General features: G+C 42.8%; 1 protein-coding gene across 4 annotated transcripts in view; it reads right to left on the reverse strand.

Annotated features, from left to right (window-relative positions):
* The window catches only part of LRRTM4 (leucine rich repeat transmembrane neuronal 4), a 410,871-nt gene that overhangs the window by 308,426 nt on the left and 75,901 nt on the right, over window positions 1-26,544 (reverse strand). For 2 of the 4 annotated variants that reach the window (XM_054016734.1, XM_054016736.1), the window contains exon 3: window positions 18,240-18,314. The exons of the other annotated variants lie outside the window; for them this stretch is intronic. In XM_054016734.1, the coding sequence (XP_053872709.1) occupies window positions 18,240-18,314 (75 nt within the window). The remainder of the gene's footprint in view (window positions 1-18,239; window positions 18,315-26,544) is intronic. 4 annotated transcript variants of the gene reach the window in all.

The raw sequence follows: 26,544 nt of genomic DNA on the forward strand, positions 1-26,544 counted from the left end.
TCCACAGGGCTGTAAATCCATTGCCTTACCTGAGTCCTGAAAGCAAAGCAACAGCATTATCACTGTAATATTAGACTAAAGCAAAATAGATCAATGCTTAGCCCTTGCCTGTTAATTTTCTTGGCATCCAAGCTCTCAGCATCCCATGTCAAGGAGAAAGACATGTCAAAAATGGGCTGAAATACAGATCCAAGTTAAAATACTGGGTTTGTATTTGAGTAGCTATCGAGTAGCCGGCTGTCCAGTCTCAATCGAAACTTCCATCCTTGGCCATTGTCTGGTCAGGACCTTGCTTTCACATTACATTGGGCCTGAAAATGACACCATCAGAATTGCTGTTCCGAACCAGACCCGCGGCCCATCCAATCCAGTATTCGGTTTCTGTCTGGCTGCATTCAGCGCCAGCTGCTTCGGAAGAAGGGGCACGGGAAATGGTTTGGATGAAGGACAGTCAAACTGGCTCCTTGCCATTTCCCTAATTCATCAGCTTCACTGTGAGGCTTTTTTGCCCGGTTTAACAACGTGCAGTATGCTGGTTGGCAATGAACAGAGCAGCAGCAGTGCAGACAGCTGAAATGTTTGACAGATTAACTGCCTGCTAGCTAGCTAGGAGCACCTATTAAACAGCCTAAGTACCTGCAAGGACAAAGATATGTTTATTTTTATTTTAATCTAGCTCATTATTTTAAGGCAAGCCTTTTACATGGGGAAACACAATACAGACAGGTAAGATCAGGTAGGAAGGGACTGGATTCCAAACATGGCATCGGAAATGGGGACTAGTGGGTAGCACAGGGAAATGGAACTCAGGTCTATTTCTAGGCTCTGAGTGGGAGAGTTGTCTTGTAGTCAGAGCAGGAGTGACTCAAACAGGAATCCTGGGTGCTTTTACTGGTGCTCTGGAAAGGAATGTGATCTAATGATTAGAGCTGGAGTGACTGGGAGACAAACCACTGGGTTCAATACTGGCTCAGTATAAGAGTGCATTTTGTGGTTGGAGCACAAGGATTGAGTGCTACTCCCAGCTGTTTGGGAAGAACTGTGGTCTTGAGTTCAGAGCACAGGACAGGACTCCCGAGGTCTATTCCTGGCTTTGGGAAAGATGTGTAGTGATTAGAGCAGTTCAGAGCAGAAGTCAGTACCCGTGTGTTCTCATAGACTCATAGACTTTAAAGTCAGAAGGGACCATTATGATCATCTAGTCTGACCGCCTGCACAACGCAGGGCACAGAATCTCACCCTCCCACTCTTGTAACAAACCCCTAACCTATGTCTGAGCTACTGAAGTCCTCAAATTGTGATTTAAAGACTTCAAGGTGCAGAGAATCCTCCAGCAAGTGACCTGTGCCCCACGATGCAGAGGAAGGTGAAAAACCTCCAGGGCCTCTGCCAATCTGCCCTGGAGGAAAATTCCTTCCCGACCCCAAATATGGCAATCAGCTAAACCCTGAGCATGTGGGCAAGACTCACCAGGCAGACACCCAGGAAAGAATTCTCTGTAATGACTCAGATCCCATCCCATCTAACATCCCATCATAGGCCATTGGGCATATTTACCGTTAATACTATTTCTATCTCTGCTACTGAACTATATGACCAATGGCAAATCACTTAATCCCTCTGCTACACACCCACCCTCTTCCTCAATCTGGAAAACCATGAATAATTACACCTACTTCATAGGAATGGCACCAGAATCAAGTAATGTTTGATCCCCTGATGGAAGATGAAAAAGAGTGTTCCTATTATTATTATTATTATGATTATTACAGCATTTGTATCATCTTCACCAGACAGGATTCCTGCCTCTGGCTTCTCCAGTGATTTTAGTAATTTGCTCTGCAAATATCAACCAGCACACTTTTTGACAGTTCTCTCCTAAACATGCAAGAATTAAACAACAGTTTTCTTCTATCAGTGGATCTGTGAGGTACTTATTTGCTTTAAGCGCTTGCCTCGGGGACATATTTTGAAAAGTGAGAAAAATAAATAATCTTATTATCCTCACAAACAAATCCCTCATTTTAGGTTCTCTCTGCCATAAGGCCTGACATCTCTGAGTTCATGGAGAGACAACAGAAAATGTCTTTAAAAGACTGGAAATACTCCTCTTATCCGTGCAGAATTCAGCAATAAACGAGACCGGTGTGCAGCAGGGGACCTCCTCCTATTCTTTCATGCCACATTCATTTGGTTTCTAGAACACCAGGAACATTCAATACTTCATAGCTCCATTAAATCTCTTTTTTTTTTTTCTGATCTCTGAGATCAGAAAGCCTGGAGACTATTTACCTTGGTAGATAAAATGCAGGCACTGGTGAGTTTGCCAAATACACAGTAAGAGACATTCCCTTTCCTGAAGACCTTACAGTCTAAAGAGACAAGACAAAGGGTGAGAGGTGAAAACAGAGTATCAATAGCAGTGAGTCTATGGTGGCACAGACTTCAGTGCTGGCTACCTGCCCAAGAAAGTACCCTAAGTCCCAGTCAGCTTGTACACTCTGAGCTGACACCCGTGTTGCTGTGGCTTCGTTTCTGTTGGTACCTGTGCTAGATAGGTTAAAGCTAGATCAGAGATTTCTACATATCACACCTCCCGATTACAGTTTAGACATAGCCCTAGCTTTTGATTTTTATCTGGAAACAGTTTTGAATTAGAGATACAGTCAGCTTGCACAGAACATCTGCTAACATGAGGGCCTTGGACAGGTCACTTCAACTCTCTATGCCTGTGTTTAAAATGGGAAGAATAATCTTTACCTTTCTCACAGGGAGCTGCCAGGGTCGTATGTGCATACAAGGAGCCCACCTTAGGGGGGCATGCAGAACTGCTGGGGTTGGTATTTTTCTGGTGCCCTGGTGTGAAGGGCAGGCAGGTGGTAGGTCATGGCTGAGCGTCAGGAACCAGTAGGCTGCATGGGAGGGAAATAACAGCAGCCCAGCACACAGCACCTCTTGGGGCTCCCCCTTGGGCAATGTGGCTTCGTGTCACCCTTTGCAAACTGGCACAATCTGGTCCCTTAACCTTAAATATGGTCCCTTAAATATAAAGGGCTGTGAGATCCTCTGATGAAAGGTTCTAAACAAGGACCAATCAGTGATGGAAGCTATGACTGATATTGCAACCCCATGCAGTATCTTTGGGGACCATTGTATAAATTTATGAATAGTTTATGTGTGATTGTGCTCTTCTCCATGGGGGAAGGTTACCACGGCTCCTCCAAGGCCTAAAAACAACAGGGGGTGATTAAGGCAGGTCTCAGACTACAGAAAACTCCCGAGAGGTACCATGCCCTGGGGTTATAGAGATTAAGTCTTTGGAAAACTCAGTTTGAACCAAACAAAGAAAGGGCTTTTGGTATAAAAAGCTGAGCTTGAACTGATCTGTGGCCTTCCTGTCAGCAAATGGACAGGACTTTTGATCCTTTGGGGATGCCAACCTTTGCTGAAGGGTTGGAAAGCATTTGGCTTACCATGGCCCCATAGGTCTGACGGGCAATTTATGGTACATTTAGTGTGTTGTAAATCCCCTTTTTGTTTTATACGTTTTCTCTGTATGCTTTTGTCTATAAAATAAACTTGCTTGCTTTTGAAGAGCTGTATGGTAATTTATAATTGCTGGCATATCCTGGTCTTTGGAGAGGAAGCAAAGCGCAGGTGCTGGCCTTTAGGCAGACTGGCTTATTGGGGATATCATAGTGCATAGTAGGGGGCTGTGTAGCCTTAAAACCACTGGTCAAAAAGGGAAAGGGAAACAGGTTCCTGTCCAGAGACAGGTAACAGGTGGAAGCCTCACAAGTGACTGGACACCCCTGGAGTGGACCACAGAGGGGGAGTACAGGTGCAGTTAGCCAGAAACTCTGATAGATAATGGGTATCTGGAGACCCTAAAATCAGTGTCTCATTATGCCAGGTATTGTATATACACACAAAGAGCCCATCCCTACACTGAAGAATTCTCTCTCTCTCTCTTGTGTGTGTGTATATATACACACACACGCACACATACATACCTCATAGACTCATAGACTTTAAGGTCAGAAGGGACCATTATGATCATCTAGTCTGACCTCCCGCATGATGCAGGCCACAAAGCCGTCCCAACCCTTTCCCTTGACTCTGCTGTTGAAGTCCCCAAATCCTGTGGTTTAGAGACTTCAAGTAGCAGAGAATCCTCCAGCTAGTGACCCCTGCCCCACGCTGCGGAGGAAGGCGAAAAACCTCCAGGGCCTCTGCCAATCTACCCTGAAGGAAAATTCCTTCCCGACCCCAAATATGGCGATGAGTAGAACCCCGAGCATGTAGGCAAGATTCTCCAGGCAGACCTTCATAGGCCATTGATACTATTTACCAGCGATGGCACGCTGTTCATTTGACTAAAATCATGTTATCCCATTAAACCATTCCCTCCATAAACTTATCTAGCTTAATCTTAAAACCAGACAGGTCCTTCGCCCCCACCGTTTCCCTCGGAAGGCTGTTCCAATATTTCACCCCTCTGATGGTCAGAAACCTTCGTCTAATTTCAAGCCTAAACTTCCCCACGGCCAATTTATATCCATTCGTTCTCGTGTCCACATTAGTACTGAGCTGAAATAATTCCTCTCCCTCCCTGGTATTTATTCCTCTAATGTATTTAAAGAGAGCAATCATATCCCCCCTCAGCCTTCGTTTGGTTAGGCTAAACAACCCGAGCTCCTTGAGTCTCCTTTCATACGATTGTTTTTCCATTCCTCTGATCATCCTAGTGGCCCTTCTCTGTACCCGTTCAAGTTTGAGTTCATCTTTTTTAAACATTGGAGACCAGAACTGCACACAGTACTCCAAATGAGGTCTCACCAGTGCCTTGTACAACGGAAGCAGCACCTCCTTATCCCTACTAGATATACCTCACCTAATGCATCCCAAGACCGCATTGGCTTTTTTCACCGACACGTCACATTGTCGACTCATAGTCATCCTGCGGTCTACCAGAACTCCAAGGTCTTTCTCCTCCTCCGTTACTTCTAACTGATGCGTCCCCAGCTTGTAACTAAAATTGTTGTTAGTCATCCCTAAGTGCATCACCTTACACTTTTCACTATTAAATTTCATCCTATTTCTGTTACTCCAATTTACAAGGTCACTCAAGTCTCCCTGCAGAATATCTCGATCCTCCTCCGAATTGGCAATACCTCCCAACTTTGTGTCATCCGCAAACTTTATCAGCCCACTCCTACAATTGGTTCCGAGGTCAGTAATAAATAGATTAAATAAAATCGGTCCCAAAACCACTGGTGACCTCCCTCCAACCTGACAGTTCACCTTTCAGTACGACCCGCTGCAGTCTCCCCATTAACCAGTTCCTTATCCACCTCTGGATTTTCATATCGATCCCCATCTTTTCCAATTTAACCAATAATTGCTCGTGCGGTACAGTATCAAACGCTTTACTGAAATCAAGATATATTAGGTCCACCGCATTTCCCTTATCTAATAAGTCTGTTATTTTCTCAAAGAAGGAGATCAGATTGGTTTGGCACGATCTGCCCTTGGTAAAACCATGTTGTAATTTGTCGCAATTGACATTGACCTCAAGGTCCTTAACTACTTTCTCCTTCAGAATTTTCTCCAGGACCTTGCACACTACAGATGTTAAACTGATAGGCCTGTAGTTACCCCGGTCACTTTTTTTCCCTTTCTTGAAAATAGGAACCACATTAGCTATTCTCCAGTCCAATGGTACCACCCCCGAGTTTAAAGATTCATTAAAAATTATCGCTAAGGGGCCTATTTCTCGCGCCAGTTCCTTCAATATTCTTGGATGTACCTATACACACACACGACAAAAGGTGGGAGAAAGGAAGCATATTATCTGAGGCACACAGAAATTAAATGATTTACCCAAGTTGGCACAGGGAGTCTATGGCATAGCTGGGGAATTGAACCTAAACCTCCTCAATTCCAGTTCAATTACTTAACCATAAATTCATCCCTGCCCCCTCCCCCAGTATAAGCAGTACACACAGAACCATTCTATGTATTCCATGACACACAGTTGTATCCCAGGGGAACATTTCTAACAGAGACTGGCTCCCCCCTCTTCTTTCCTTCTCTTTCTTTCTCTTTTATTTGAGAGAGGGGGAGGAAAAGCGGTTGGGGATCTGATATACCATCTCCTATAAAAATATGCTGCTAGCTGTCTCTGCCTTGGTGCCTCATCCTCTGCTGTATCAGTCAATCACACTGGGTCAGATTCAGATCTCAGCTATAACAGGTGTGAATACGGAGGGCTTCCCTTTTACTCCAGTTACCAATGAAATCAGAATCTGTCTCATGGAATAGCAGGGCAGATCTCATTTTAGGAGAAGAGACAGATGCTGTCCAGGGGGCTACTAACAGATAGACTGATATGTATGTGCACAAGTTACTACCTATGCTCCTGAGGCAGATTCATAGGGTTTAATGAAGTCATCATTGGCCAAGGACTTCCTTCAGGAAGTTAGAAAAAAATGTCTCCCTGGACATTCTATAACAGATTTAAAAGTAACTATTCTTGAACAAAAAAACTTCAGAAACAGACTTCAAAGACAAACAGCAGAACTAAAATTCATTTGCAAATTTAACACCATTAATTTGGGCTTAAATAGGGAGTGGGTGTAGCTGGCTCATTACAAAAGCAGCTTTGCTGCTCCTGGAATTGACACCTCCTCATCTATTATTGGGAATGGACTACATCTACCCTGATCGAATTGGCCCTGTCAACACTGGTTCTCCACTTGTGAGGTAACTCCCTTCTCTTCGCATGTCATTATATAATGTCTGCATCTGTAACTTTCACTCCATACATCTGAAGAAGTCAGGTTTATTTACCTACGAAAGCTTATGCCCAAATAAATCTGTTAGTCTTTAAGGTGCCACAGGACTTCTTGGTTTTTTTTAGAAAAAAAATGTAATTTACTAAAAACGATAAAAAGAGGAACATGAGCAGATAATCAAGTTCCCTCTGTACTAGACATGTGACTGCTGAACCAATTCATTGCTAAATTGCAGAAGATGGAGCCAGATGAGGGGCGGGGACCTGATTTAATCTCATCCACACAGGTTTATTTAGGGCAGGGACATTCTTTTAGTTATGTATGTGTTTATGCAGTGTCTAGCATAAACACATACATACATAGTGCTCTGATCCCTGAACAGGACCTCTAGGCTCCCCCTTTACAAAGAATAAGTAAAAGGTAAGTCTGGATTTACGACAGAGGGACTCAGATCAGAATCTAGTCCCGTGTTTTTAGCTCAGGGTGAAATTCACCTCTACACATAACATAGGGACTGTCTACTGGGTCCAATCACTTTTCAATTTAATTCAGCTCTGTCACTGACAGTGGCCAATAGCAGCTGCTTCAGAGGAAGGTGCAAGAAACCCTGTCACAGAATATCCTATCCACAGGGAAAGTGTGTTCCCAAATCCCTATTAGTAGTTAGGGATTGATTTTTGCCCTGAAGCATGAGGATTTATTTCCCTCCCAAGAATCTTAACGTGCTGTTCAATCCTAATTATTTTAACTCTGGGATGTTGTCATTACCCATATAAATGCAGAGTCATTTTTATTTGCACCCACTAAACTCTCCTGTCTCAATGAGTTCCAAAGGCTAAATGAAAATAAAGCTTTCCTGTTTCTCATTTTGAAAATCTGTGGCTTTTTGATTTCATTGAATGTTCCCTTGTTCTTGGGTCTTAAGTGAGGCCTAAGTGGTGCATTACTAGTGTACTATCCCCCTGATCCAGGGAGTTATCCTTAACTGAGAATACGGAAAATGATGGACCAGATCCTCGGCTGATGTACATTTTTCACCAGTTGAACATCTGGCTTAATAGGTTAATGCCCTTTGGGCAAACTAGGTCATGAGAAAACTTAAATAGTCCATCATTATTTCACATTCTTTCAACTTTATTCCATAAACCACATGTCATAATTAACAAACAGGAATTGCTAAATCACATGCATGACAGTAAAGTAAAATCCTTCCAGGTGTAGTAAGCAGAAGTGACAGATTTAGGCATAACAAGTATCAAAGGGATAGCTGTGTTAGTCTGGATCTGTAAAAGCAGCAAAGAGTCCTGTGGCACCTTATAGACCAGGGGTAGGCAACCTATGGCATGGGTGCCGAACGCTTCTAAAACCGTTAAAATGTATGACTGGCACACAAAACCTTAAATTAGAGTGAATAAATGTAGACTTGTCACACCACTTCTGAAAGGTTGCCGACCCCTGTTATAGACTAACAGACGCGTAGGAGCATGAGCTTCCGTGGGTGAATACCCACTTCTTCGGATGCATGTAGTAGAAATTTCCAGGGGCAGGTATAAATATGCAAGCAAGAGTAAGACTAGAAATAATGAGGTTAGTTCAATAAGGGAGGATGAGGCTCTCTTCTAGCAGTTGAGGTGTGAACACCAAGGGTATGTCTACACTATGGGATTAATCCGAATTTATATAATTTGAATTTGGAAACATTGTATAAAGTCGAATGTATGCAGCCACACTAAGCACATTAATTCGGCGGTATGCGTCCATGTACCGGGGCTAGCGTCGATTTCCAGAGCGTTGCACTGTGGGTAGTTATCCCATAGCTATCCCATAGTTCCCACAGTCTCCCCCGCCCATTGGAATTCTGGGTTGAGATCCCAGTGCCTGATGGGGCAAAAAACATTGTCGCAGGTGGTTCTGGGTACAGCCTTACCCCTCCCTCCATGAAAGCAATGGCAGACAACCATTTCGCGCCTTTTTCCTGGGTGAACACTGCAGACTCCATACCACGGCAAGCATGGAGCCCGCTCAGCTCAAGACAGCAGTCATGAACATTGTAAACTCCTTGCGCGTTCTCGTGCAGTTTATGCTGAGCCAGGACCAGAAAAATGAGGTGAGAAGGAGGTGGCGACGGCAGCGCGGCGACAAGCGTGATGAGGACATGGACACGGACACAGAATTCTCTCAAACCGCGGGCCCTGGTGCTTTGGAGATCATGTTGTTAATGGGGCAGGTTCTATCGTGGAACGCCGATTCTGGGCAAGGGAAACAAGCAAAGACTGGTGGGACCGCATAGTGTTGCAGGTGTGGGACGATTCCCAGTGGCTGCGAAACTTTCACATGCGTAAGGGCACTTTCATGGAACTTTGTGACTTGCTGTCCCCTGTCCTGAAGCACCAGAATACCAAGATGAGAGCAGCCCTCACAGTTGAGAAGCGAGTGACGATAGCCCTGTGGAAGCTTGCAACGCCAGACAGCTACCGGTCAGTCGGGAATCAATTTGGAGTGGGCAAATCTACTGTGGGGGCAGCTGGGATGCAAGTAGCCAAAGCAATCACTCAGGTGCTGCTACGAAAGGTTGTGACTCTGGGGAATGTGCAGGTCATAGTGGATGGCTTTGCTGCAATGGGATTCCCTAACTGTGGTGGAGCGATAGATGGAACCCATATCCCTATCTTGGCACCGGAGCACTAGGGTACCCAGTACATAAACCGCAAGGGGTACTTTTCAATGGTGCTGCAAGCACTTGTGGATCACAAGGGACGTTTCACCAACATCAACGTGGACTGGCCGGGAAGGGTTCATGACGCTCGTGTCTTTAGGAACACTAATCTGTTTAAATGGCTGCAGCAAGGGACTTACTTCCCGGACCAGAAAGTAACCGTTGGGGATGTTGAAATGCCAATAGTTATTCTTGGGGACCCAGCCTACCCCTTAATGCCATGGCTCATGAAGCCACACACAGGCAGCCTGGACAGGAGTCAGGAGCTGTTCAACTACAGGCTGATCAGAATGGTGGTAGAATGTACATTTGGCCGTTTAAAAGGTCGCTGGCGTTTGTTACTGACTTGCTCAGAGCTCAGCCAAACAAACCAATATCCCCATTGTTATTTCTGCTTGCTGTGTGCTCCATAATCTCTGTGAAAGTAAGGGGGAGACCTTTATGGCGGGGTGGGAGGCTGAGGCAAATCGCCTGGCTGCTGATTACGTGCAGCCAGACACCAGGGCGATTAGAAGAGCACACCAGGAAGCGCTGTGCATCAGAGAAGCTTTGAAAACCAGTTTCATGACTGGCCAGGCTACAGTGTGAAATTTCTGTTTGCTTATCCTTCATGAAAACCCGCTCCCTTTATTGACTTATTCTCTGTAAGGAACCCACCCTCCCTCTTCCCCCAGCTTGCTTTCAAAGGAAATAAAGTCACTATCATTTAAAAATAATTTATTCTTTATTAATTGATTATAAAAAGAGGGAAAGAACCCAGGTGGGGTTTGGGAGGAGGATCAGCGGGAGGGAAAAGGTCACTAAAAAAAGGTTAAAAAAATGACAGCCTTTTGGTTGGGCTGTCCACTGGGGTGGAATGGGAGGGTGTACGGAGCCTCCCCCCCCCCCCCGCGTTCTTACACGTCTGGGTGAGGCGGCTATGGAACATGGTGAGGGAGCAGGGGGGTTATACAGAGGCTGTAACGGCACTCTGTTATCCTGCTGCCGTTCCTGAAGCTCCACCAGATGCCGGAGCATGTCTGTTTGCTCACACAGCAGCCCCAGCGTTGCATCCTGCCTCCTCTGATCTTCCTGCCGCCAACTCTCATCTCGAGCGTCTCTCCTCTCCTCACGTTGGTCCCTCCTGTCCTCACGTTGGTCCCTCCTGTCCTCACGTTCACTGGCTTCTTTCCTATACTTTGAAACCATGTCCTTCCACTCATTCAGATGAGCTCTTTCACTGCAGGTGGATTCCATGATTTCTGCGAACATCTCGTCTCGCGTCTTCTTTTTCCGACGCCTTATCTGTGATAGCCTTTGGGACGGAGGAGGGAGGCTTGAAAAATTTGCAGCTGCTGGAAGGAGGGGAAAAAAGGAGAGAATTTTTTTAAAAAGATACATTTTGCAGAACAATGCTTATACTCTTTCACGGTGACCAACACTATTCACATTACATAGCACATATGATTTCTGTGCAAGGTCGCACTTTGCCTCTTAATATTGAGTGCCCTGTGGCTTTGCTGCTAGAGATCACAGACGCAGGTCCGGGCAACAGAATTCAGCTTGCATGCGGCCATGGTAAGCCATTGTCTTTCGGCTTCTGCACCCTCCTTTCCCACATACCAAGCAAAGACCGTTGAGTGCTGCGGTTTTCCTGTTAACCTTCAGCAGCAGAAAACAAACTAACCCCCCACCATCCAATTCTCTGGATGATCACTTTATCCCTCTCCCCACCGCATGGCTGGTATCAGGGAAGATCCCTGCTAGCCAAACGCGAAAAGCTCTGGGCCAATTCCTCCCCCCCCCCCCCACGCTTGGCTAACTGCAGGGAAGGATTTCTTTTCAGCTATAGGCAAACAGCCCAGTAGGAACGGCCACCTCTGTCCCCTTAATTAAATTCCCATATTTCAACTAGGTTACCATGAGCGATATCACTCTCCTGAGGATTACACAGCGAGATAAAGAACGGATGTTGCTTGAATGCCAGCGAACACGGGGACCATACGCTGCCAGGCTTTGTCATGCAATGATATCAGATTACTTGCTGCAAGCATTGCGTGGTCAAGTGTCCTACCACAGAGGACGGAATAAGGCTGCACTGCCCAGAAACCTTGTGGCAAGGCTTTTGGAGTACCTCCAGGAGAGCTTCATGGAGATATCCCTGGAGGATTTCCGCTCCAACCCCAGACACATTAACAGACTTTTCCTGTAGCTGTACTGGCTGCAAATGCATCCCAAGTCCTCAGGGCAAAGTAATCATTAAAAAACGCTTGCTTTTAAAACAAGTTTTATATTTTAAAAGGTAAACTCACCTGAGATCCCTTCCATGGGGTCATGGTCTTGGATACTGGCTTGGGAGGGTACTTCAGTCAGGCTGAAGTTGGGGAGAACAGAGTGCTGGGTTCTCTCCGCAAGCTCATCCTCCTCCTCCTCCTCCTCCTCCTCTTCCCCGTCCGCAGAATCCTCAGGTGTAGCTGATGAGATTATCCCCGCCTCGGAATCCACGGTCAAAGGTGGGGTAGTGGTGGCGGCCCCCCCCTAGAACTGCATGCAGCTCGGCTTAGAAGCGGCATGTCCGCGGCTCTGACCCAGAGCGACCGTTTGCCTCCTTTTTTTTCTGATAGGCTTGTCTGAGCTCCTGGACTTTCACGCGGCACTGCTCTGAGTCCCTATTGTGGCCTCTCTCCATCATGCCCTTGGAGAGTGTTTCATAAGTTTTGGCATTTCGTCTTTCTGAACCAAGTTCTGCTAGCACTGAATCCTCTCCCTATATAGCGATCAGATCCATTAGTTCCCGTATGGTCCATGCTGGTGCTCTTTTTCGATTATTGGCCTGCATGGTTACCTGTGCTGATGAGCTCTCTGTGGTCACCTGTGCTCTCCATGCTGGGCAAACAGGAAATAAAATTCAAAAGTTCGCGGGGCTTTTCCTGTCTACCTGGCCAGCGCATCCGAGTTCAGATTGCTGTCCAGAGTGGTGCACTGTGGGATAGCTCCCGGAGGCCAATACCATCAAATTGCGGCCACACTAACCCTAATTTGAAATGACAATATTGATTTTGGCGCTACTCCGCTCGTCGGGGTGGAGTACAGAAATCGATTTTAAGAGCCCTTTATTTCGAAATAAATGGCTTCGTTGTGTGGATAGGTGCAGGGTTAATTCGATTTAACCCTGCTAAATTCGAATTAAAGTCATAGTGTAGACCAGGCTCAAGGGAGGAGAAACTGCTTTTGTAGTTGGCTAGCCATTCACAGTCTTTGTTTAATCCTGAGCTGAAGGTGTCAAATTTGCAGATGAACTGAAGCTCAGAAGTTTCTCTTTGAAGTCTGGTCCTGACACAAATCAGATATTAGGAATGGCAATATACAAAAACCTGTAGGAGAACACTTCAACCTCCCTGGACACACAATAGCAGATTTAAAGGTAGCCATCCTGCAACAAAAAACTTCAGGACCAGACTTCAAAGAGAAACTGCTGCGCTTCAGTTCATCTGCAAATTTGACACCATCAGCTCAGGATTAAACAAAGACTAGCCAACTACAGAAGCAGTTTCTCCTCCCTTGGTGTTCACACCTCAACTGCTAGAAGAGGGCCTCATCCTCCCTGATTGAACTAACCTCGTTATCTTTAGTCTTACTCACTCTTGCTTGCATATTTATACCTGCCCCTGGGAATTTCCACTACATGCATATGAAGAAGTGGGTATTCACCCACGAAAGCTCATGCTCCTATACGTCTATTAGTCTATAAGGTGCCACAGGACTCTCTGCTGCTTAGGCATAACAGAAGCTCATATTTTATTTATCCCTGAATAGGAGTGAATTTGTGTGCTGAACTGTAAATGATCAAATTAGGTGATTTCAAATACACCTCTGAACTCAAGTCTCAAAGAGTAGTTTCCATTTTCTAAGAAGCAATGGCTGCTGTTTTACCTACAGATGTTTTCTATTCCTCGCTTTCTGAGTTTTGGGCACAATATGCATCCCAGCAGCTTTGCAGATATTATAACAGATTATTTTCACCTTTCCCTGAAATGACTAATGGGTTCAGTCCATTCAGCATAGATAAAAATGAAAATAAATTGGATCAATGGAATAGAAAAAGTGGAGTTTTACAATCAGATTAGTTAGCCTCAGGTATACAGAGGAGTCTTCCTTTTTAAAACAAACTAACTAACTAACTAAGCTTCAATGGTAACATGTCCAAGAACTGTGCTACCTGAAAAGGTAGTTAATAGTTGTACTTAAAGGTATATAAAAAAAATATAGTATAACCAGTTGGGGATTTTCAAAAGAGCCTAAGAGAGTTAGGAACTCAAATCTCATTGATTTCCAAGGGGAGTTGGGTCCTTTGAAGATTTCAACCTTAAAGATATTAAAATCCCTAAGTAGCTATGGATTTGTTTCACCATCACCATTACGGTGAACACCACAGCCAAGAAAACTTCATAAACAACAGCGGATCTGAGTTCTACATGTACAGTGCCACTCCTCCTCATTCCCACCCTCACCTCAGCCCTTAAATGCAAGGAGAATCTCTATTAGTAGTTGTGAGTATAGAGACTATGACACACAATCCTGATTCCATCCATTAGAGAGATGCACTGCTGTACACACACGTGTGCCAGTTCATTACTATGTTATTATTGCAATCACTGTTCAATGCAAAACAGGACATAGTAAAAAGCCCTTTAGTTTCATATTGATCCCAGCACACTGTTCCCCAGAAAGGCAAAATTCCTATTAACTTCAATAGGTATTTTGCCTAAGTAAGGACTGTAGAATCCATTATTAGAGATTGGTGTAGCTGTTCAAGTAGAGTAAACATCATGAACCTCCTTTCACTTTCAGATCCAAACTTGAACTAAGCCTTCTCCTGAGGTTTAGATAGGATGTTTTTCTAAACAATGATTTTCAGTTCCCAGAGATCAGCTCTCTTCCAGCTGGGACTAGAAGCTAAAGACTAAGTGCCACAAGGAAGGCTATTCTTGGGATCAGAAGTAGGAGGAAGCAGAAATCCCACAAGAAACCCTGTTCTCGGAAGCTTTCCAGCCTAGCGTGGTTGACTCAAGAGGAGGTTTGACTAAGCTTCAGATAAGAATGAGAACTGACCTTAAGCTCAAAGCCAAGTAAGTATTATTGCATATAAAAACCACTGTCTGAAAGAGAGGAGTTGTTGGTCTCATCTTCCAAAAAAAAGTACAAGAGTGACCGCCAGTACAAAATCAGTATTTATCAACCAGTGGCACCAAACTTTACCCCGTACCTAAAATCCAAATTTAAGGCTTGATCCAACTCCCATGGAAGTCAATAGAGAGACTTCCACTGGCTTTACTGGGTGCAAGTTTAGGCCTTTAATGTGGTGTGTATGTGATATCTGCTGGCAAATATAGCCTTTTTAATGGCTTCCATCATATTTCTAGCAACTGCATTACACCACTGGCCAGTTCTGACTGATCAAGCCTGGGGTGTAATTGCCATCGATGCTGCCTTCTTTCAAATTATCATTCCCCTCACCCCATATAACGAAGTAAATTGTATTAATTTGCTTGTAATTAAACTAAGGTGGATAAGTAGATGCTTTCAACGCTACCATCTGTGGAACCAGAGTGTTTGTAATGGAGCTTTTTAAATTCATTATGAGAATAATTCAAATAGGAGTTTACACCTGCTATTGAGTGAGGCTTATTCCAGTTTTGCTTAATCAGTTTAATTCAAAAGCTGTAGTGACATTATCACCTTAAAAGAAAATTGCAGCCATTTTTGCTCAGCCTAGAAATCTGCAATTTCAAAAGGTTGGAAATGTTTGGCAACACACTCGTGCTATTAAAAAAACCTGTTAAATGTAGGTCAGATTATGAATCATTTACTCTCTTTAGGGAGTAGTTCCTCACATGAGAAGTCTCATTGACTTCAATAGGACTACTCGGGTGAATAATTGTTCACCAGTGGGAATAAGGGATTCACAACCTGGCTTTTTATTTGAACAAGATTTTATGCATGATTGTAAAGGGGGTAGCATCAATGGGACAGAACCTCAGCTGTATAAACTGTCATAGTTCCACTGAAACCAATACAACAGCTGAGGACCTTCCCCAGATCAGGCCCCTTCATGAATGGATGTCCTGTGGGATATACTGAATTAATTATTGTCAGTGATTTAGTAGTAGTAGTTTTGGATAAGATTATTTGTCAACACAACAGCAATGAATCCATTTCCCCTCTGACTTTTTACAAAAAGGCCTATATAGGAGGTTAATGGAGTTTGGAAGGAAACCAACTTTTCTCCCCGGCCCATAATATATTCAGTGTTTAATCCAGTTCTTCCTCATCAGTACATATTCAGCACTGTGAGCTCTCATGATTTTATTGTGAGTTTGTGTTTTTCTTTAAGCCCCAGCTCATGGAGTCATGTGATTTAATGAAAACCTTCACTTCCATTTTATAAGTAGGTAGAGTCCAGTTTCCTCGGCTGTGGAGAAAAGCCTGAAAATGTAAACTGAGTGCACCCTAAACACTGAAAAACACAGAAAGCACATCAAGAAGAAGCCCAGTTGCTTTAAAAAAAAATGCCATGATTTTTAAGCCAATGTCATGATTTTGCGGGACCTGACTCATGAGCTTTGAATGCTTGGGGTTGGCAATACTGCTTTTCTTTCTCTCTCTCTGTAGTTCCTTCCAGAGTTGCAATGGTACCACTCTGTGTTCCATGCCTCTGCTATACTGATTCAGGCCAGATGTCATACATTCACATCTCTGCCAAATTGGAGACATGCTCTTCAGATCTGCTTCTTCATTTCAACCCCCTCCGACCCTCACCCCCGCTTTGGCAGCACGCCGGTAAGAATGCTGTACTTGCTGTAACTTGAAACAGTTATCAAACTGCTATGTTCTTAAAAAAGACTATTTCACCATTTCTAGAAGATACAAATCAAAATACTCCCTTTTGTAAATTAATGAGTCTCATGTCACAGCAAGGTAGTATGCTTTTATTAAGCAACATCTGTAATCTACAATGAACATGCTCTCCTAAACATGATACCTCACAGAGGTGGGTCCTGGCTTAGGGCTGGATTATGTCCTCTTCTTCTTTGTGTTGATCCTTGGCTGGTCTCATTGAAATCAATGGGTTACTAAAGGAGTGAGGCACAGCTCAACATGACTAAGAGCGTCAGAATCCGGTCCCTACTTAGGTAGCTTTTGTGCAGTGCTTGGGTAATAGGAAGCAGCACTGCACTACATGGTCACACAAAGTGAAAACAAGAGAGTTGTAGTTTTAAAATTTGTTAGCAGGTCAAAGGAAACAAGAGGAGGAAGACTAGGGTTTACCTTGACTTGCTAACACGTGTTAAAAAACTACAGTGGCCTTGTCTTCACCAAGGTTCTTTCCTTGCGTTAGTTACCACATGTTAGATAATGTGTAGTAAGAAGACATCTTTTGTTGATAGTGAACAAAACGGCATGACTCCTGTTTGTACCATTCAGGAGGTGTCAACGGGCCTTAAAATCGGTACACACTTTAAGGCCCTTTTACACTGCCAGCGTGATATAAATAGGACTTAATGGAAAGGAGAAACAGACCCGTTGGTATTTAACCTTCAGTAAAGCACCATACCATCACTGTAGGGTAGGTTGCATGCTAGCTTGGTAGTTCTCCTTCCTTATTCTGCAAGGCTAACAGATACAAGCACTGTAGGATGAGCAGGAATTGCCCTAGAGCGTATCCCACTGCCAAATGGCAGCTATTACATTTGTTTGATATGTGAGCAAGCTTACTATATATAATTGTTTACTAATTTTTTTAAACACAACAGAATGAGACAGACCTAAGAAGTTATTGGCATTCATTTTCAACCTTGAAGTCACCTGCTCCATTAGCCCTGACTGCCTGTCTTATTTGTATACGCCATCTGACATTTCAACACTGATGAGCTGCTCACAGTCATGGAATTTGGCATGCACAGCTTATTTCCATTCAGGTTGGAAATGCAGAGCTGGTGCAATGCACAGTAACAGTTTTAAAGGAAGAGAAACAGTCAGGGCTGAATTTAGGGGCAGGCAACCCAGGAGACCACCTAAGGTGCCAGGCTTGTGGTGCTGTTTTTGTTGTTAGCGACAACAGGGGAAATAGAATGTTTGAAGTAAAATATTTCAGGTATTCCGTATGTGGATATATTTTTCACTAACCTAGAATGTTCTGGACTTTTGTAGAATCTCGTGGAATCTTCCACACTTTCTGATAACTACATTTTCCTTGAACCTCCTAGAATGTTGTCTGCCATGCCCCCGCGGGTATATAAGGGACAGCGTGTCACTAGTCAGTCAGTGAGATAAGAGAACCCAGCTGTGATATTGTGAACCTTGTTTTATGGTGTACTTGTGAAAATGTACTTGTGTTTTAAGACCTGAAGAGAGTAAACAGCAACTAATAATGAACATATTTAATGAGATGCCAGAGACCCCTATCTATGCAAGACTATAAAAGTAATGCTTCTTTCACCATGCTTAACACATAATGTTTGATGACTTTCTAAGACTTCTGAAGCTCAGGCACATTAAAACATATCTTCGATCAACAATGGCCGATGAAAGACTGACATTGCTGGCTATTTTACCACTTGAAAATGCCATTGGCCAATCTCTGGATCTCTGACACTGTGCTTCAGTTTGCGAGGGCAAAGGCAAGAAAAGCGACCTTTTGAACTAAAGGACTAGGGTTAACATTCTAAGGGCTTGTCTCCACTTACCGGGGGATCAACGTGCACTGGGGGTCGATTTAGGGGTTGACCGCTTATTGCTCTCCTGTCAACTCCGGTACTCCACTGGAATGAGAAGCATATGATAAGTTGATGGGAGTTCCAGCGTGGTGTAAACACCGCAATAAGTCAACCTAAGATACGTCAACTCCAGCTACATTATTCACATAGCTGGAGTTGCGTACCTTAGGTCAACTTAGCCCCGTAGTGTAGACCTGCCCTAAGGCAGTCACCTACTGTAACACTATTTATTACTGGTCCACCCAATGTTGGTGCACAGTTCAATTTCTTGTTCTTAGTACATTTCAGTTACAGACTTTTTTTTAATTTTAAGAATGAGCTTAGAGGGAATGATTTTTTATTTGCTTCCATATGGCATGAATAAATACAGATTTACAGATCTTAGTGTGCAAATTTATCATCTTATATGACAGGAATAAATCATGCAAATTGTGCACTGAAGTCATGAAATGGGCTATTTACATTGCACAAGTTCTCACTGAGCTAGAGTGAGTATGCATAAACGAATGGGGAAATCACACCCCTAGCTCATTATGTAGATTTAACCTAAGAGACTGAGGTGCCCAAAACCACACCCCTAACTCCCTTAGACTGTTTTGAAAAATCTAATTATTGTTAGACCCCACCAGGGGTGTAGAAAGCATGTAGAGCTGGCCTAACTCTGCACCCACTGAAATCAATGGGGAAGCAGTTAGTTGGTGCACATGGACAGTTAGTGCACAGCCCGCCTGAGCACTGTGGTATTACAACCCAGGTTGCCATGCACACAATAGAAACAAAAACAACAATTCCATTAAAGTCAGTGAGATCAGAATTAGGCCCCATATCATTCCACAAACACTCCTTCTTGAGAGAGAGAGAGATTTAAAAATAAAAGTTTGTTATACAATAATATTGTGGGGAATAATCCTCTTCTGAACAGACGAGGAGGGAATCCAGTGCCAATTTCTATTGTAACATGAATCTGCTACACAAATGAAACCTATACATTGGGATTTAAATTATATTAATTCCAGTGTTTCAACTATATTAATAGTCCTTTTTATTTGATATATTTAAGAAAAAAAGATGATAACATAGATTGAGAGGAAAATAAGCTTTATGGAAACCAGCCAGTCTCCGGCACAGCTTTAATTGATTTAAGCAAAGTGGCTTCTCCAACTTCGTTTTGTGAATGAATTCAGTCTACTAGATCTCAAGTAAACTTTTCAAAAGTGCCTACATCACTTTTGAAAATAGAGTATAAGAATTATCCCATTGATTTTGAACAGATGAACATGTTCTGTCCATGGGCTGCCCGAGGGAAATGAAATCTCTGTGGACGAACCATAAATCACCACTTGCAAACGGATTGTTAATCAGAACATTTGAACATACTGCAGGAGATGTAAAAATTCAACTGCTGTTTATGTAATCCCTTTAACCCCTTCCTTTGCTTTTCCGTTCATGGCAGTTGAATTCATAAGAGGGTGATCAGCATCCTCTAAGAACGTAGCAATATTCACTTGGACAGGAGCTGTGCTGTTTCTTCTAACCTAGGGCTTGATCCTGGTAAGTGCTGAGCACTCTCAACCCAGAGTGATTTCACTGGTATAGTGCACCAAGATACAAATCCAAAAGGTATTTAAATTCCTAACTTCCATTCATTTCACTGCAAGTTAGTAGCCTAAACATGTTTGTGGATCTGGTTCCTAAAAACTAAGGGCCAAGAATTTATTGAGTTCCACTAGGAGTTTTCCCGTTGACTTTGAAGGAACTGGCCTGGTGCATCACTCTTGCAACAAGCTTGAACTCTGCCAGTTCAAGAAGTGGGACTGGATTCCTTCTTGTTTAACGTTGAATGGTGTTCTTATTCCAATAGGATAACTGATGTGTCTTCTTTGTAACAATCTTTACACCCAGTGATCATACATAACAGGGCATGGATAAAGACCTGCTTTTCGGGGGTTGCCAATTGCAAAAAAAACTTGGTCATAACTCCTGAACTCACGCTAAAGTTCCTGGTTTTATGTAGAACTGTTTAAAAATTAGATTTTTAAAAATTTCATTTGAAAAGAAAAATTGTTTAATTTTAAAGTGTTGACTCAATATGGGATTTTTATGTTGACTCAATATGTAGACTCACCATTTTTAATGGAAATTACTTTTGGGTTAAAAAAAAAAAAAGTCCAGCAACTAGTTTTAAGTTTTACAAAAACCTCCAAACTTAGGTGAAGTTCACTGTAGGTTTCCTAGATTTTCTGGCAAGTCAGAGTCCAATCCCCAAGTGAGTTATGGCTTCAGTAGGAAACTATGCACAACTCAATGGGGTTTATGTGGTTACCTGGGCCAGGCTCTAGGGATAATGGTGGATGCAGCTACTCAAGATACACAGGGCAACTCAAATAGTGAAAAACCGCATATGCAGAAAAATAATCAGAAGAGGGGGAAGATATTTGTATGCACCACAAGGATATGAAGCGCTCAAGCCGCAACTCTATGGTGAGAGCAGTGACAATTCCCTTCTGACAACTTGGGTTCAAGTCCTCGTTTAAGTCACGAACGACAATGACTTTGGTTGGCTCAACCTATGTCCCTAATGGAGAATAGTCCATACTGCAAACCCACCACACAATGTAATATGAGCAGCCACCCACAATTGTACAGCCTTAGAAACCATTTTGCGCTCTGAGCAGTTCTTCCTCAATTCTTGAGGAAAACAAATTCTCCCAGAGAGGCCATGGAACTGCAGTGCAGTTGGTCATTATAGACCCGATTCAAAGACTACTGGTGTCAACGGGGTCTTCACTGATATCAATGGGCTTTGCATCACGCCCTCTGCAGCTGCTTCTCTGACTTCAAGTATGGAACACATCCCTGCATCACGTTGCCAATTTATAGAGGTGAAACAGCCCGTGTACCCTTTTCTCTCCAGCCTGTCCTCAAGTCATCTCTGCACAGCTGCACAGGGGATACTTGCATCAGGAATGCTGTCCAGTACCCACTGTGACATTTCCAAGAGAAGTCATACAAGAGATGGCATAATTTTCCTCTGTAAGCCGCTGGGATAGACCAAGGGAGAAAGCTAACCTGTCTTTAAAGAGTTTAGTAGCTTGGTTACTTTGCTCTCTGATCTAGCAAAATATTTAGGTCCTGATTCAGCAAGGGACTGGCTTGAGACTATGGAACAAACTCCCCCAGGAATTAAGGACCATCACAAACCTCACCATGTTCTGCTACAAATGGCAGGCACATTTCTTTGACCTTGCCTTCTCTAACATATGCATATAACAACGTGTGTGTGTATAATTTTATTGTAAAAAATAGCACTCCACTGTCCATATTTCTCCCTTGGGGAGAGGATGAGAGAACAAATGTGTGATAGAAGATAATCATGTTGCTTAATGCATGACTGGAAGACGCTCAGATACTACAGTTATGAGCATAGTATAAGAACCCATACTGAATAGAGGGCACTTAAACACATGCCTAACTTTAAGCATACGAGTAGCCCCATTGACTTCACCAAAGGCTGCCTTAGAGTAGGCACATGCTTAAGCAACTTGCTGAATTGGGTCCTTAAACCAGTCCTTAAATTTAAGGCCCATTGAAGTGTTTAAATACCTTGCCGGATTGAGGCCTCAAATGTTTTATATCTAACTATTAAAAAATAATAATCTTGAAAGCACAGTCCATATTATTGAATAATGACATGCATTTCCACTTATGAAGTATGTGGAAGAGCTAATTGTATTTATTTCTTTTCAGGCTGTTGTCTTGAAAAACAGATTTTCACACACCAAAATACACAAATTAAAACAAAACAAAAACACCTTTGTTACAATATCAAGGCATTTCACTTTAAATTTCTTCTCAGTATTAAAGTTTCCCAACATGTTATACTCCTAAAATAGGGTTGATAATGGAATGCCAACAGAATCTTAATTACAACAGCAGAAACTCCCCCATTTTAATGGGGCCCCTCCCTCCCTGCTATCCTCCCCCCCACACTGCAATATGTATTAAGTAACACCTCAGTGAGACAGCATTATGCAGAAGAGCTGTCACTGCAAAGTATTTTATTGTGCTTTGCCTGATTATGCTAATTCTATCTCTACCAAGCCACTTTGCTTTCATTCTCTCTTCCACTCCATGCTTCTCTTTGCAGTTAGCAAAGGGTTGTTGTTGTTTTTTTAAATCAGGAACGTGAAAGCAGTTATGAAATAGAACATATTAAATGGAACATTTGTGAGCGCTTTTCTTTCACACAGCATTCTATATATTGCAGTAACATGCCTACAGTAAGTGGCAGATTCACCTTACAAGCGATCTTTCTGCTTTTATTTTTAAATGGTCTCAACATTCTTTTTGAGTGAAGACCCTGAATACTACATTAAGGGCCAGATTTTCAGAGTCCAGAAGCCTAGGGCTATTTACCATTCTGTATGTCATTTGAGTGCACAGTTAGGACCAGATCTTGCAATTGTATCTTTATTCGCATCCACACAGAGCCTCAGTGATTTCAAAAGGGCTCAAGGCAAACATAAAAATCTAAGTGCAGGATTTGGGGCCTTAATATGATTTCACACCCAAACCTGGTATTTGCATATGCAAGTAACTGAGGTGGGCATCTACATGTCCCTTTCTACACGCAAACACCAAAATGAATGCACGTTTGTAATAACCACATGCACAAATGTAGGTGAGTTATTGCACACAGGTTCACATGGAAACAGGGCTCCTTTTCTTCAAAAAAGTTAGCCCCATTTCTCCATGAAGACCCATATTACTCAGGGCTGACTCTTCCTTAAGCACTGTCAGAGATAACTAGAGGAGAGGGTCAGAAAGCTGATGTACATGATGACTGGTTGGGAAAATAAATAGAAATGGTTACAAAACTAGGTACATATTTTCAAAAGCTGATTTTGGATGTGTTAATTTTCAGATCCCCAATCTGACAGATTTGGGGCCTGATTTTCAGAAGAGATTACTGTGATGGCTCACAGAGACTCCCTTGGGACTGTCACCTGACGTGCTGAAATTACTTCTGAGCCCGTTTTCCCTGCCAGCTTGGGACTCCAGAACCCTGCCTTGTTGAGCCAGACATGCTAGCCTGCTGCAAACACAGACCCAGGGTCTGAACCACACCCCCAAAGCTGCAGGCTTTAACTGAAAACCACTCAGTAGGTTACCTATCTCCAGGACCCAAACACCCAGTTCTCAATGGGATCCAAACCCCAAATAAATCTGTTTTACTCTCTATAAAACGTATACAGGGTAAATTCATAAATTGTCCACCCTCTATAACATGGATAGAATTTAGGTCCATGATGAACCTCAAAACAGACTGGATTTTTGAGATTTGTTGCCATCTATGCAACTATGCAAAAAACCATGGCAACAATATTCAAAACTCCAGTCTGTTTTGAGGTTCAATATGGACATAGCTCTAATCGTACTCCCAGTCTCAAGCTAAATTAACATTGATATGGTTGAACACTGGGGAAGTTCACTTTCAGTACACAGTCTTAATTAAAGAGGGGCCTAAGGCATTTCAGATATCAAGGTGATGAACGTAGTATAAATAGCTAGATTAAATGGGGACCGAGATACTGAAACTCTCCAATGAAATTCAGGCATGTTCCAATCTATTGTTTTAGTTTGACTCATTGCAGAGCTAGATAATTTGATTCTGTATTCTGAACCCCTCAGAATTTAGGGGTGCTTGCACTGATTTCTCCCTCTTTCCCTTCCATTTAGAGACATTACTGGGCCAGATAAGATGAGATAAGCTTAATACAAGAGTCCAGGAGAGGCAAATGAGGCCTCTCTGATTCCCAGGCTGAATTTATACCTGACCCTGACCATTGGGGAAATTCAGAGCACTTTAGAGGCTGCTCTAACTGAACGGGCTATATTCTCTGTGAGACTACATGCTAGTTGTGAATAGCTGTATCACAGATATACTCCTCCCACCTACACCAATGTGTGAGGAGAGGGCAGCTGTTATAGGAGCCAGCAATGACTCTCTGAGCCAGCAGGTAGCTCCTCCGTGTTGGCAGAATTCTTAGCTGGATAATCAGGGCCAGTTTTGGTGGGTGGCACAAAGTGGCCTGAACAGGAAGAAATAATCTGCAATCCCTATGGTTAGGTTTGAATGTATATGGCTGAGTTTTCTGTCTCTTTATTTAATACTTTTATTCTCAGCATATAACACTTTTTCCCACTCCCCGCCCCGAGGAAAGGGGCTTCCTTCATATCCTATACTGTGGTGTTAGAATTTATATCCATTCCTCACTCAGCGATACCAAACCTTCCCACCCCACTTGTTTATTTGTGCAGAATAATATTGCCTTCATCTTGCCCTCTAAATCTGGTGGGCTTGTCTGCAAATCATGTCTGCAAAATGAATGAAACAGCCAGTACCTAATAAATATTCATTTCCATGAGGGACTCCCAAATTAGCAAGTCTGATGTCATTAAACATGTAGACCTTTATTAACTGCTGCATTATGTGGTCACTTGTCGATACATCTGTCACACCAGGTGCCCAAAGCTCAAATAATTGTGAATATATGAACCAATATATTGTCATATGTTTAAAAAACACTGATTAATGCAGGCAACAAGATCATAAATATTCTCTATCCTTTTGTACAACGTTCTCCATTGAGATGCAGTCAGAAGGAGAGATGAAGGGTGGGCACCATTTTTCCCATACAAATTCAAAAGCAAATTTTGATTCAGTCATAGTTCACAATCACTTGCCACCTATATTTACACACTCATGCTTTAATAGCACAAATACTCATGAAAAAAGTGAGTCCTAACTTCAGGATATTCTGTCCAAATTGAAATACAGATTGCTTATTTGTTTGTACCGCGCACAATATTTGCTCCACTGGTTTGTTACATTACGCACAATCCATGCAGCTCTATTCTGACTAGCTGTCTGTGATGCCTCTCAAACAAACAAAAATTGGGCAAAAAAAAAAAAAAACAATCCCAACCCAATGTCCTTTTTCTCCCCAGGCATCTCTGGTGGGTTCGGGTTTCCAGACGTTCCTCCACAGTTCGGGGGCAGAATCAAAACTTTCCAGCCTCATTCTCCCTGACCTAAGAGAAGTTAGCAGGGTATCCTCCTCCTGTTAGTGTCTCTCCCCATTACAATGAGGGAAGAGAGATTATATGCTGCCCTGCCCTCCTTCTTAGAACTTGTCCTGATTGGCTGAGAAAGCAGAACCCTGCCCTCCCTACATAGCTCCTAGTTCCAGGCCTTAAATAAAATTCCCCCACTCCGTTTTGAAAAAAATAACCCATTACTTCTCAAAAACAACTCTCGGCAGCTTAGAACGTCCAACTAATACCCAAATATCCTAAGGCAGGATGGTTTAATTGGGCCCAAGTTTGCTCAAAATATTTGCAAACCTTAAGCACAAGTTTCACTGGACATCTGTTAAGCTTTTAAAAACATCAGAAACCAAGCAGCTCTGTCACAGTTGTGCAGTAGGTGTGCTAGAAGTCAGACTTTTACATAGTGCATTAACAGATATCCTGTCTGAGGCAGGTATTGGTCCAAACACACTTTGTAGTAAGTATACTCGCAGTTTATTATGCAACCACTAGATGTCTCTGCGCACTGTAAAGAGTTCCAGGCTACCACTGGTTGAAATTTTCTGAATTTTGATTTTTCAACAAACTTGAGCTTGTTGAAAATTTTTAATTTCAAACTTTTGATTAGAAGGTACATCAAGTTTTCATTAAAAAACATTTCCCACTCTTCCACAATTCCAGAAAAAAGTGTGGTCCCTGGTAAACAAAAGGCAGACCTGGAACTCAAGCTGTGTGGAAGTCTGACAGTTTTCTTCAATAAATTTTGCCAATTTAAGTAGGTCTATGACTCTATGTACCAATTAATCCTTGAATTTAGAAGTGCTTGAACTCTTGATCTGTGTAGTATGATTGTGGCCTCCCCAGAGGACATGTTCCTGGCTCATTTTCTCTTTCAATGCATCATTGAAAGAGAAGAGAAAGTCTTGGCAGACCTCTCTCGAGAGCTAGCCTGAAAAAATCAGATTGTATTCTGTGTCATGGGAAGAAAAAACAAACAAACAAATATAGAAGGATAAACCTGTTCTTCTGGCATTCAAATTAATTTCCCCTGGGGGCAAAGGGAAAAATGTGTTCAAAACCTTTCTAAAATGTTTGAGCAAAATATCTTAATATTTCAGAAAGATCTAAGGATCCAGTGAAACACAGAACTTCTTCACAATCTCCCAACTCAAATATCATTATA

The sequence above is a fragment of the Malaclemys terrapin genome, chromosome 2 (assembly GCF_027887155.1).
Source record: "Malaclemys terrapin pileata isolate rMalTer1 chromosome 2, rMalTer1.hap1, whole genome shotgun sequence".
In the NCBI taxonomy this organism is placed as follows: Eukaryota; Metazoa; Chordata; order Testudines; family Emydidae; genus Malaclemys; species Malaclemys terrapin.